Raw genomic sequence first — 14087 nt, 5'->3', positions numbered from 1 at the left:
GAGGATAACATTCTTTGGCATCAATGGGAGGAGAGGCCTCTGGTCCAGCAAAGGCTCATTCTTCCAGTGTAGGGAAATTCCAGTGTGCTAAGGTGGAAGAGAGTAGTTGGAAGACAGAGCACACTCATGGGGGTAATGGGAGGGAGAGGGTAGATGGAATTGGGGGAGGAAAACAACATCTGAAATGTAAATGCAGAGACTATCCAATAAAAAAGAACAAAAAAAGATCAGGAATTCAAGGCCCATACCTAAAAATAGTAAAAGCAATATACAGCAAACCAGTAGCCAACATCAACCTAACGGTGAGAAACTTGAAGCAATTCCACTAAAATCAGGAACAAGACAAGGCTGTCCAATCTCTCCCTACCTATTCAATATGGGTACCCTGGAAGTACTAGCCAGAGCAATCAGGCAGCAAAAAAGGGATACAAATTAGAAAGGAAAAAGTCAAAATATTACTATTTGCAGATGATATGATAGTGTACTTAAATGACCCCAAAAATTCATCCAGAGAACTCCTACAGCTGATAAACAAATTCAGCAAAGTAGCTGGATATAAAATTAGCTCAAATCAATAGCCTTCCTCAAAATTTATACTCAAAGGATAAGCAGGCTGAGAAAGAAATTAAGGAAACAACACCCTTCACAACAGTCACAAATAATATAAAATACCTTGATGTGACTGTAACCAAAAAAGTTGAAGATCTGTCTGACAAGAACTTCATATCTCGAGAAGGAATTTAAAGATCTCAGAAGATGGAAAGATCTCCCATGCTCATGTATTGGAAGTATCAACATAGTAAAAATGACCATCTTGCTAAAAGCAATCTAGAGATTCAATGCAATCCCCATCGAAATTCCAACTTAATTCTTCATTGAGTTAGAAAGAGAAAATTGCAAATTTATTTGGATTAACAAAAAAAAAAACAAGATAGGAAAAACTATTCTCAACAATAAAAAAACTTCTGGGGAAATCACCATCCTTGACCTCTAATTGCATTACAGATCAATCATGATAAAAACCACAAGGTACTGGTACAGAGACAGGTATGTAGAACAATGAACAGAACAGAAGACCCAGAAATGAATCCACACGCCTATTGACACTTGATCTTTGATAAAGGAGCTAAAAACATTCAATGGAAAAAAACAGCCTCTTCAACAAATGGTGCTGGTTCAACTGTCAGTCAGCATGCAGAAGAATGCAAATCAATCTTATCTCCTTGTACAAAGCTCAAGTCCAAGTGGATCAAAGACCTCCATATAAAACCAGGTACATTGAAACTATTAGAAGAGAAGGTGGGGAAAGAGCTTAGAACACATAGGCACAGGGGAATTTTTTCTAAACAGAACACCAATGGCTTATGCTCATAGATCTAGAATCGACAACTGGGACCTCATGAAATAGCAAAGTTTTTGTAAGGCAAAGGATACTGTCAAGAGGACAAAATGGCAACCAGCAGATTGGGAAACAATCTTTACCAATGTTATTTCTGATTTAGGGTTAATGTTATATATAAAGAACTCAAGACATTGGACTCTAGAGAATCAAATAATCCTATTTAAAAATGGGGTAAAGAGCTAAACAAAGAATTCTCAACTGAGGAATATCAAATGGCTGCAAAGCACCTAAAGAAATGCTCAACATCCCTAGTCATCAGGAAAATACAAATTAAGACCATACTGAGATTCCACCTCACACCAGTCAAAATGGCTAGGATCAAAATCTCAGGTGACAGCAGATGCTGGCAAGGATGTGGAGAAAGAGGAACACTCCTCCACTGTTCCTGGGATTGTAAACTGGTACAACCACTCTGGAAATCAGTCCAGCGGTTCCTCTGAAAATTGGACATAGGACCCAGCTAAATCACTCCTGGGTATATACCCAAGAAAAGATCCAACATCTAACAAGGACACATGCTCCGCCATGTTCATAGTAGCCTTATTTATAATAGCCAGAAGCTGGAAAGAACTCAGATGTCCATCCACAGAGGAATAGATACAGAAAGTGTGGTACATTTACACAATGGATTTACACTACTAATCTATTAAAAACAATGACTTCATGAAATTTCTAGGCAAATAAATGGAACTAGAAGCAATCATCCTGAGAGAGGTAACTTAGTCACAAAAAACGCACATGGTATGCACTCACTGGTAATCAGATACTAGCCCAAAAAGCTCTGAATAACCAATAAACAATTCACAGACCTTATGAAGCTCAAAAAGAAGGAAGGCCAAAACATGAATCTCTCAGTCCTTCTTAGAAGGGAGAATAAAACACTCATGGGAGGAAATACCAGGACAAATAGAGTAGCAGGGGTTGAAGAAAGATCATTCAGAGACTGCCTCACCCGGTGATCCACCCCATATGCATTCATAAAACCCAAGCACTATTACTAATCCCAAGAAGTGCTTACTGACAGAAACCAGATATGGATGCCTCCTCAGAGGCTCTGCCAGGGTCATACACATACAGTTGATGATGATTGCAGCTAATTATTGGACTGAACACAGGGTCCCCAATAAAGGAGCTAGAGAAAAAACTGAAGGTGCTGAAAGGGTCTGTAACTCCATGCAAAGAACAACATTATCAACCAAACAAACCCTCCAGAACTCCCAAGAACTAAAACAGTATCCAATGAGCACACATGAAGAGACCCATGACTCCAGTTGCTTATTTAACAGAGGATAGCATTGTCTGGCATCAATAGGAGAAGAGGTCTTTGGTCTAGTCAAGGTGTGTTTTCCTAGTGCAGGAGATTGCCAAGGTGCAGACATAGAGAGTGTGGTTGGGAGGGGGAGCACCTTCATTGAAACAAGGGGAAGGGGAGCAGGAGAGAAGAGAGGAAAGGGGATAACATTTGAAGTGTAAATACAGAGAATATCCAATAAAAAAAAATTTTAAAGATCTATAGGGAGATCAGCCAGAGTCAGGTTCTTGACTACTGAATCAAGTCTCTGCTACCCTGCCACCACTTTTTTAAAGAATTTCTCCAATTTTTCAGGCAAATACCCTGTCTTCCCAGCTAGCTAAATATTATTTTGGTCAATGAGGTGTGGCTAAAAGTGATACTTAAGAATATTTTTTTTTTTGATGAGGGTGTCAATTTAAATAGTTCTATTAGACATTCCTTTTATTGTACTTTTAATTTTCTACCTGTTTTAGACATTACATTTTCCATTTAAGATAAAGTACAATGTTTTCTTTTTTCCCCCTAACCACATGTTCCACGTACACATATAGTGCCCAGTAATTTATTGTAGCAACTTAAATTTAAGTTTTAATTCATTTTAGTTTTATTTTTAATTTAATTTTACTATTTAAGTTTAAATTAAATGTAAAAGTGTCATATAACTTGCTAACTTTGGATGCTTCATGTGTTTCTCTGTGGAATATTGCTATACCTCTACTTGGATTGACTTAATATACCTTTTAATGATAAATCTTGAAGAAGCACCACCAGAAAGAGGAGCTTTCTAACCTAGGCTTTTTTTTTTTTTTTCAGAAATGCCACTAGAACAGTGGTCTGGCTTGGTAATGGGATGGTTACAGATTTTTGGGTGGTGTTTAATTTTTTTCCTTCTCTGCTGTCTGGTTCTTATCCATCCAACTGATGGTTTTCTTACACTTGTCTATAATCTTCTGTTTGTTCTCATCATCGGTCTTGCCTTGAATATTCTCATCTTCAGCTGTTACACTCATGTTAAAAGAATAGGACTCCAGTGAATTCTTGGTGAAAACCTTATTTCTCTGCTTCTCATCTTCAGCTTTGTACTTCTCAGCTCCTGGAGCATACACTCAATATCCTTCTTGCTCACGTATTATTGGTTATAGTGATTGTGTTCTCCAATTCTGTGATCTTATCTACATCAGAAACATTGAGGATGCCATTGAGATCTATGCTCAAAGTGACCTCAATCTGTGAAACACCACAGGGTGCTATAGGTTCCTATGAGTTCCAACTTTGTCATGGCCCTCTCACACTCATGTACCTGAATGAGCACATTTGGCTGGTTTTAAGAATAGGTGGTGAAAGTCTGTGTCTCTTTGGTAGGAATGGTGGTATTATGCTTGATGGGGACTGTCATGACTCCATCATGACACCAGCCCTTTCAATACCAAGAGAAAGAGGAGTGACATCCAAGAGCAGCAAATCCTGAACATTTTCAGACTTGTCTCCAAATAGAACGGCTGCATCATAATCAATAGCTTCATCAGAGCTAATGCTTCTATTTAGTTCTTTTCTACTAAAAAAAGTCTGGCAGAAACTTCTGAATCTTGGCAATTCTTGTCAGACTCCCACCAGGACAAAATCATGGAACTTTATCTTAACCAGTTTGTCACCTCAAAGAACCTTTCTTACATCATCCAGAGTGTCATGGAACAGGGAAGCATTCAGTTTTTCAAATTGAACATGGGGAATGGAGGTATTAAAGCCAATTCCTGGGCTGGAGAGATGACTTCAATGGTTATGAGCACTGACTGCCCTTCAAAAAGTTCTAAGTTCAAATCCCAGCAACCACATGGTGGCTCACAACCATCTGTAATGAGATCTGATGCCTTCTTCTGGTGTGTCTGAAAACAGCTACAGGGTATTTATAATAAATAAATAAATAAATAAATAAATAAATAAATAAATAAATATTTAAAAAATAAAAAAATCAATTCCCTCATAGAGACAAGCAATCTCAATACTGGCTTTGGTGATGGAAGAAAGGATATGCTTGGCCAGTCAACAGGCAGCAAGCAGATGCCTCACGTTCTCCCTGATGCCCTTCTCATTCTTTCCTTTAAACTCAGCAATAAAATTATTAATCATTCAGTTTTTAAAGTCTTCTCCACCCAAGTGAGTGTCTCCAGCTGTCAATTTTACTTCAAAATTCAAAAGTACCATTTCCTAAGTCAAAAAAAATCAACATATTTCTTTCAGCTTCAACCTTTGTATTGTTTCCTTTCCTCTTAAGAAAAAGGAGGGTGGCTTTCACATTCTCTTGTCTTCTCTTCACTACCTAAAATGCAGTTCTGATGTCAGGAACTAGAGCAGTCATTTTGGAGCACAGAGCAGAAATCCTATATTAAGAAAGAAATAGTTTTCTAGTTCCATCCATTTGCCTGCAAAATTTTTGATATCCTTGTTTTTAAAGATTGAGTGCTGTTGTATTGTATATATGAACTACATTTTCTGTATCCATTCTTCGGTTGTGGAACATCTGGGTTGTTTCCAGTTTCTGTATATTATAAAGCTGCTATGAACATAGTGAAGCATGTGTTCTTGTGGTATGATGAAGCATCTTTTGGATGTATGCCCAGGAGTGGTATAGCTGGGTCTTCAGTAGGACTATTTCCAATTTTCTGAGAAATCGCCAGGTTGATTTATGGAATGGTTGTATTAGTTTTTAATCCCACCAGAAATAGAGGATTTTTGTTTTGTTTGAGCCATTCTGGTTGATTTAAGGTAGAAAACAGTGTTGTTTTGATTTGCATTTCCCTGAAGTCATCCTGAGTGAGGCAACCAGGTCCAAAGGATATGCATGATATGTGCTCACTGATAAGAGTATTTTAGTCATAAAGCAATGAACACTCATAATATATCCCACAAGTCCAAAGAAGCTAAACAAGAAGAAAGGCACAACTATGAATGCTTGAATCATACTTAGAAAGAAGGACAAAATAGTTATAGAGGCAGAGGGAGGGAGAAACTGTGTCAGTGATGAGAAGGGGTAGAGAAGGAGGAGACAGGATCAACTGTGGAAGAGACAGAAGAGAGACCCAGAGGGCCAGGAGAATGAATAGAAATCAGGAGCTGCTGGGGATGGAAGAAATCTTTAGAAAGTTTCAGAGACCTGATATGGAAGAGGCTCCCAGGAATCAATGCAAGGTGACATTAGCCAAGATGCCTAACAGTGGAGACATAGAACCTGAAGAGATTTCCTTCTGTAGCCAGGCAGAACCCGCAGTGGGAAGATAAGGACACCAACCCACCCACAAAACTTTTGACCCAAAATTTGTCCTGTCTAGAAGAAATGCAGGGACAAAGTTAAAACAGAGACTGCAGTAATGGCCAACTAATAACCAGCCCAACATGAACCCATGCCATGAGCAAGTACAAATCCTTGACGTTATTAATGATACTCTGTTATGCTTGCAGACAGGAGCCTACCATGTCCTCTGAGAGGCTCTACCCAGCAGCTGACTAAAACAGATGCAGATACCCACAGCCAAACATTGGACAGAAGACAAGGTCTCTTGTGAAAATGTTGGGGAAAGTACTGAAGACCTGGACAGAGATGGGAACCCAACAGGAGGACCAACACAGTCAAATAACCCAGAACTTTCAGAGTTTTCCTCTAAGTACTGTTTTCATTGCATCCCATAAGTTTGGGTATGTTGTGCTTTCATTTCTATTAAATTCTGAAAAATCCTTAATTTCTTTTTTTATTTCTTCCTTGACCATGTTATCATTGAGCAGAGCATTGTACAGCTTCCATGTGTATGTGGGCTTTTTGTTGTTTTTGTTATTAAAGATAAGCCTTAGTCCATAGTGATCTGATAGGATGCATGGGAGCATACCCAGTCACAAAAGAACACACATGGTATGTATTCACATATAAGCAGATACTAGCCCTAGAAAGCTCTGAATACCCGAGAAACAATTCACAGACATTATGAAGCTAAAAAAGAAGGAAGGCCAAAATGGGGATGCCTCATTCTTTCTTAGAAGAGAGAACAAAACACTCACAGGAGGAAATGCAAGGTCAAATAGAGAAGCAGGGATTGAAGAAAAGATCACTCAGAAACCACCTCACCTTGGGATCCACCACATATGCAGCCACCAAATCTATGCACTATAGCTAATCCCAAGAAGTACTTACTGAAGGAATGAGGTAGAAATGCCTCCTCAGGGACTATGTTAGAGCCATATAGATAGAGCTGAGCATGCTTGCAGCTAACCATTGGAATGAACTCAGGGACCTCAATAATGGTGCTAAAGAAGGGACCAAAGGAGCTGAAAGGGGTTGAAACCTCATTTGAAGAACAACATTATCAACCAACCAAACCTTCTAAAACTGCCATGGACAAAAACAGCAAACTTTGTGTACACATTGAGAGACCTGTTGATCCAGTTGCATATGTAGCTGAAGATAGCAGTGTCTGGCATCAATGTGGGAAGAGGCTTTTGGTCCAGGGAGGGCACATTTTCCCGATGTATGGGAATGCCAAGGCAATGGGGTAGAGAGAGTGATTAGGAAGAAGTGCACCTTTATGAAGACAAATGAAAGGTGGGGCAATGGGAGTTGGGCAGGAGAAAGAAATAACATCTCAAATGTAAATACAGAGTATCTAATTTAAAAAAAAAGAAAATTTCAATAACTAAGAATGTTCAACACATATTCAGTAAGAATATTCACCCAGCCCTAAAGGGGTATCTATATCAAAGCCACACACATACCAAGGCTCAGGAAACATAACAGATGAAAAGGCAGGAAGAATGTAAGAGCAGAAGGATAGCGAAGAAAGCAGTGAGATGCTGTCGTCTGGATATGACATGGTGATGGCACTTACAAACACACAAACGCTGTGGGTACCTACACGAGAATAAACCAGCCAAAATTCTAGGCACAGACTACATTTGGTCCTCTCTATCTCATCTCTCACTGGGATTCTTTCTTGACAGTGTAGTGACTGGTGACTCCCATGCTCCAGCAGATGCCTTGCACCCGTGCATGAATGAGTACCCCTGATGAACTCGGTGTGTCATCAATGAAAAAGCATGAAATTGGAAAGGAGTTGAGGGATGTTGGAGAGTTAGGGGAAAATAGGGGTGAATGTTGTATATGTGGATGAAATTCTCAAGAATAAGGAAAGATAATTTTTTAAACTTACATAATCAAGATTCCTGCCTTGCCCTGCTTGGCACTGCTGTATCTGATCACTTTTGGATATCAAGTCTTCCTTACACTTGAAGGGGATCCCTGTAAAGAAGAAAAATCAACCATGGAAAATGTTCAGCACTAGACAAGACTGATTCTGTGTTTTTTATATATAACATTTGACCTCAGCCATAACAAAGAGAAGTGACTTGGAGCAAACTGAACTACACACCAGGTTTTAAAAGCTCCAAGAGCATGGCACATGTTTAAAGGAAGTTGGAGGGGGCCTAATGCCCAATGCCACAGAGACTATTCATGTCAACTGTCATCTTATCTATATACAGAATCACCTGGAAAATGGGCTTCTGGTCGTGCCTATGGGGATCATCTAGATTAGGTTAATTGATGTGGGAAGATACATCTTAATTGCAATCAGGACCATTTTCTGGTCAGAAAACTCTGGACTGCACAGAATGGGAAAGTCAAGCAGCCCCAGCAGCAGCATTCATTGCCCTCTGCTCCTGACTGTGGGTATGATGTGACCAACTGCCTCAGATGCCACACCATAATGAACTACATTTTGAACGATGACCAGAATAAACCCTTTCTTCTTGAGTTACTTTTCTCTGGGTACTTTTTTACATTGACAAAAACTAAGATATCAGCGATACAAAATTCTAAGACAAAGAAAGGTAAGCAAGCTGGTGCAGGCCTGAAGACACTATGTATTTTTTTTAAGTAGAAGAATATAACCAGGAAGTTATATCATCCTGGAAGTTCACAAGTGGGTGGCTGGATAAGTAAATGTGGTACTTGCAGACAATAGAATATTATTCAGCCATAAGAAAATATTTTTAAGAAAGTGAATGAAACTTGAAAATATTATATTGAAGTAACAGAGACCTAGAAAGACAAACACTAATTGTTGTCGCACATACACAGGTCCTGATTTCCACAGGTTAAATATATTTAAGTGAATGTAAGTGTGGGAGAAGTCGAGACACTGGAGGCGGTTTAAAGAATGGACTGTAAAGGGTAAAAAACATAAGAAATATGAGAGGAGGGGGGAATCATTGGGAAATGGAAAATACTGGGGAAAAGGGAAGCACTGAAGAGGGAAGAAGGGAATGTGCTGGGATTGAAAGATGGAGAGGGTGAGGGGAAATGAGAGAGGAGAAAGGGGGGAAGGGAAAGGAGAGGAGAGAAAAGAGCATGGGATAAAATGATAGAGGAGGAGAGGAAAGGAGAGGGGAGAAAACAGAGGGAAAGTAAAAAGAAGACAAGATAAAAGGAGGAGGAAAGGGGAGGAAGGGGAAAAGCAAAGAGAAATGGAAGGAAAGGGACAAAAGAGAAAGGAGAGAAGAGGAATTACATCTCAATAGTATTTTTTTCATTATTTTCTCAGAGCTAACTGGTATAGCCTTTACACCTATGGTAGGCATCATGAATAAAAATTAAATGTAGAAAGTAAAAGGCATAATAAAAACATAGTTATGAATGGTTCTTTGTGAGAAGACAGAAAGATGAAGGGTGAAAGAAATGCATAGGAAACAGAATGACACTAATGACATCCTTACTTCTGTGTGGGGAAGGATCTTAAATAAATTCCTGTTGTTGTGTTCATTGCAGCCATTCAGGATACATGCATTCTGCTTTAGACTTTAGTTTATGTGGGTGTGGTATACATGTATATGAACATGCTCATATGTGTGTATTATTTATGCCTATAAATATGAAACCCAGAAGTTGGCACTGGGCATTTTAGTCACTCTCCAGCATCATGGGCTCTAACCCTCTGGAACAATAAGTCCAAATAAACTCTTTTTTTCTAAGAGTTGCCTTGGAAGTGGTGTTTTATCATACCAACACTAATACATAGGGCCATGCCCATATAGAAAAATGGCCCTCCCAAGGCAGCCATTACTGCTCCTCAGTGAGGAAGTTCTAATGAGCTCCTCTCCCATCCATATTTATGCTCAGTACTGCAAATTTTAAAATCTATTACTCAAAATTTTTAGGCCAAGTAGTCATAGTGTCCACCTTTATTCCAGTACTTGGGAGGCAGACACAGGTAGATCTCTGAGTTTGAGGCCATTCTGGTCTACAGAGTAAGTTATAGGACAGCCAGAAATACATAGTGAAATCCTGTCTTGAAAAAAATAATAATGTTTATTGTTCTTGAGAGAAAAAAGCTAAATATTTTCATAAGACACCAAAGTGTCAAAGAGCCTGAACTCTAGCCATGGCTACAGACACATCAAAAGTGTCTCAATCTGCGTGAATCACCAGGACCTTTGCACATACTGTAACCTGTGACAATGTGTCTCTGTTCTTTCAATTCTATATTTCAAGCTGTACACTTATGAGCCAACAGTTGGAAGGGAGAAGAATAAAGAATGGGGTTCAAGGCTAGCAGTGAGTTTGAGGCTAACCTGTACCACACAAGACCCTGTCTACAAAAAAAAAAATAGTTGATACAAAATCTACTTGATAACCTACTATTGAGTGGACCAGTAAATCAGTAAAAACAAGAAAAGTGAATGGGTATCAAAATATTGTATGTGTGACATAAAAGTAAGTAGAGGATTTAGTTATTGACAAATGAAGGTTTATGAGCAAAGCAAAGACACAGCTTCTTTTGCCAATGCACTAGACATTACTTTTACAGCTGAAGTTTCCATGTTCTTGGGAGCCTTCTGGATCCATTTGAAAGTCAGGAAGGCAGCCACAGATGTAAGATCCTGGTACATTGGTGCAGAGAGAATTTCGTCCACATTGAAATGGATCTTGGGCACACTCATCGATATCTGCAATAAAAACAAAATACATTAAAAAAAATTCAGAGGAACATGATGGAATGTAAACCCCAGGACATCTGGAAAACCTGCTCACCTTCACATGTTACGTCTAGGTCTGTGAAATTCAGCTGTCCATTGCTTGATGCAAAGCCAGGGTGGCAAGTGCAGAAGTAACTCCCAAGAGTGTTGGTACATGATGAGTTGAAAGGGCATGTGTCATCACACTCATCGATATCTGCACAGTGGAGAATAAGCACAGGTGGCTTAGTGGGAAAAGAGCTTGTAGTCTGAGCATAAGAACCTGTTTGATACCCAGAAGTCAGATCCCTGGTTTACTTCTGTTGTGATTTTATATATATATCCTGACATGGGGTGTTTTCCTAGAGGATCCCCCACTAGCTCAGAGAAGAGAAAGGGAATAGGGAAAGGATTGTAGGAGGGGTGACTGGTAGGAAACAGTCATCAAGATGTAAAGTGAATTTTAAAATCCTCGTGAAAAGTGATTTAGGGGAAAATGTTTACTTTCAGCTCACAAGTACAGATTGAAGCCATCATTGTAGGGAAGTCAAGAAAGGAACTTGATGCAGCCATTCATACCCATAGTCAAAAGCAGCAAGAGAATGAATATATGTCACTAGTTTTTACTACAAGTAATTCAGAACCCCTGCCTAGGAAATTGTGTCAACCGTGATAGCTGGATCTTTCTTCATCAACTATATGAAATCAAGACAATCCTTCATAAACATGCCCATGGACCAACCAGATCTAGACAATCCTTCATTGAGTCTCTCTTCCCAGATAGTTCTAGCTTGTGTCAGTTTGGCGATTAAAACCAATTATCTCACACATAATAATGAACTTCAGGTTCAATGAAAGACTCTCACGTAAATAAGGTGAACCAATCATTAAGAATGACACTCAAGGTTGACCTCTGGCCTTCTTTGTATACATGCATGTACACACATGTGCACACACATAAGCATGATCACATACATAAAGATTCACATACCAAAGAAAGAAAAAGAAAAGAAAACTGAGTTGGTCAATGACCTAATAAACTAAGAATACCCTTATACACACACACAGTACAGCTGAATGTTAGTCATGATAATGCATTCTGAATTATATGATATACTTAAGACAAACCTGGACTATTTACTCAGTCAAAATACAGTCCATGTATAAAACTGTGTAAGAAGAATTCTAAAAGCTTGTGGGAAAACTCCAAGAAAACAAAACAAGAATCTTGTGATCTCTGTTCCTCCTTAGCATGAATTGTTCTTGGAATGTGTTTTCATGCTCCTCCCAGGTATAATAAATAAGAGTTGGTTTACTCAAAAAGTATACATGAGCTGGACCTAGGCTCTTCACACATATGTATCAGATGTGCAACTTGGTCTTCATGCAGGTCCCTCAACAACAGGAGTGGATGCTATCTCTGAGTCTGGTGCCTGCCTGTGGATCTGGTTCTTCTGACTGGAGCTGCCTTGTCTGGCCTCAGTGAGAAAGGATGCACCTAGTCCTACAGTGACTTGATTGCCAGAAAGGGTTGGTACCCAGGTGTCCTCCCCCTTCTCAGGGGAGAAGGGGAGGTAAGATGGAAAGAAGGGTTATGTGAGGAGGTGCTGGGAGGAGAAGGGGGACTGCAATCATGATATGAAGTGAATACATACATGCATACATATATGCATACATGCATGCATGCATGCATACATACATACATACATACATACACATGTAGGAACAAATGAATGGGTTTACTTTATTATCTTACAAACATTCAGATGATGATTCCAAACACAGGTTGTCCTTTTGAATGTGTACAGCCTGAACTCATATGAATACACCTTGCTCTGTAACTATATACAGCTTGAACCCATGTGAACTTATTTGGTTTACCCTCGGAATATAAATTGTTTGTTACTCTGAATAAAGTTGGCTATTGATGAGACTTTAGTCCCCCTCATTTTGCATGTGGCAGTTAGGAAAGCTAGTTCACAAGGGCAGGAGAGCAGTAGAGCTGGACCTGCCCCTCACCAGCAGTGGACCCTGCACTTTGCCTGAGCAGCACAGTATACCTGGCCCTGGTTAAGAGGCTCTAGGTGAGCTGATTGTGTGAGAGAAGAACAGAGAGTTCAGTGGTGATGCCCTGCCCTCCACCACCATGCACCATTTGTGACAGTTGGGAGAGCTGACTCAAAGTCATGAGAATGGAAGAGTTAGCCCTGCCTCTCATCAGCTGTAGTAGCACTTGGGCCCTGTGCCTCACCTGAGCAACACAGTGGAGCTTGACTCTAATGGCAAAGGCATGTATGAGCCAGCCTCAGGGTTGCAAGAGCAGAACTTGCTTAGCTCCTCATGGGTTTCAGCAATGGGAGAGTGATCTTGACCTTGGCCAAGTAACACAATAGCGCTGACTCTGGAGGCATGAGTTAGGGTTTGGGAGCAGAAGAACTGACCCTACCTCCTGCCTATGGAGTCATTGATAGCCTAGCTGAAACAGTGCTTGGAGAATTCACCCTGGCAGTGTTGATAAGAGAGAGCTGGTGGGATGACAGGCTCAGCTTCAACCCAGGCCCCAGATCCTAGAATTTGAATTGACCCAACCTAAAATCTGCATCATCTGTAAACTATTGCACATATGAAAGGGCCAGGCCTGCCAAGCCAAAGCTGCAGGATCTCCATGACACAAGGCAACCACAGGATAGCCAAGAGAAGTCCCTGCGAGGATCCAACATTGATGGTGTCACAGAAACCAGGGTCCTGAAGCCAAACCAATGACACACTTGAATTAACATTTGCAAGTGAAGATGTATAGACAGAGGGATACACTGTGGAACACACTGTGACACACAACAGCTTCCACAATGAGATGTTTTCTATGCTTTGCATTGGGTTAGTTTGGTTTTGTTCTATTTGTTTGTGTGTTTGTTATTTTTGGGGGGGGGGAGGTTTCAAGGGAGAGTAGATACAAGGGGAGGGGAGATGAATGGGACTGGAGTGCACAGTGTGAAAGTGACAAAGAATAGAAAGTTTAAATAAATAAATAAATGGAGCAGAGAGAACCAGAGGCTTGACTGCTCACTGCTCAGCTCACTTCCTTTGTTATCATGAAGTCCAGGACCTAAGCCTATAATCATGACAGTTCTCCACAGACATGCTGTCCTAGTTTTTAGAGTCATGTCATCGACAGAATACAGCTTAGAGACACCTAAAAGAAAAATGTTTATCAATTCTCTTCATCAAATTAGTCTGTAGGCATGTCTATGAGAAACTGCCTTCAATGTCTTAATTGATAGAACCAAGCTGACTGTGAGTGGTACCATTCCCTGGGCAGGTATAAGTTGTTTGTATAAAAAAGGTATCTAGGCATAAGTTTGTGGGCAAACCTGTAAGTAAGCTAGCAAGAAACAT

The 14087-nt window shown here is 40.0% G+C and overlaps 1 protein-coding gene across 1 annotated transcript in view; it reads right to left on the bottom strand.

Annotated features, from left to right (window-relative positions):
* Positions 1-14087, bottom strand: part of ADGRE1 (adhesion G protein-coupled receptor E1) — a gene marked incomplete at its 5' end in the record, with an annotated part of 105895 nt that overhangs the window by 48366 nt on the left and 43442 nt on the right. The window contains 3 exons of the mRNA XM_080917534.1: positions 7889-7977; positions 10536-10682; positions 10768-10908. Coding sequence (XP_080773660.1) covers positions 7889-7977; positions 10536-10682; positions 10768-10908 — 377 coding nt within the window. The remainder of the gene's footprint in view (positions 1-7888; positions 7978-10535; positions 10683-10767; positions 10909-14087) is intronic.

This window comes from Micromys minutus (assembly GCF_963924665.1).
Source record: "Micromys minutus genome assembly, chromosome: 5".
NCBI classification, from domain to species: domain Eukaryota; kingdom Metazoa; phylum Chordata; class Mammalia; order Rodentia; family Muridae; genus Micromys; species Micromys minutus.
The sequence above is the reverse complement of the archived record's forward strand: the minus strand, read 5'-3'. Positions and strand labels throughout refer to the sequence as shown.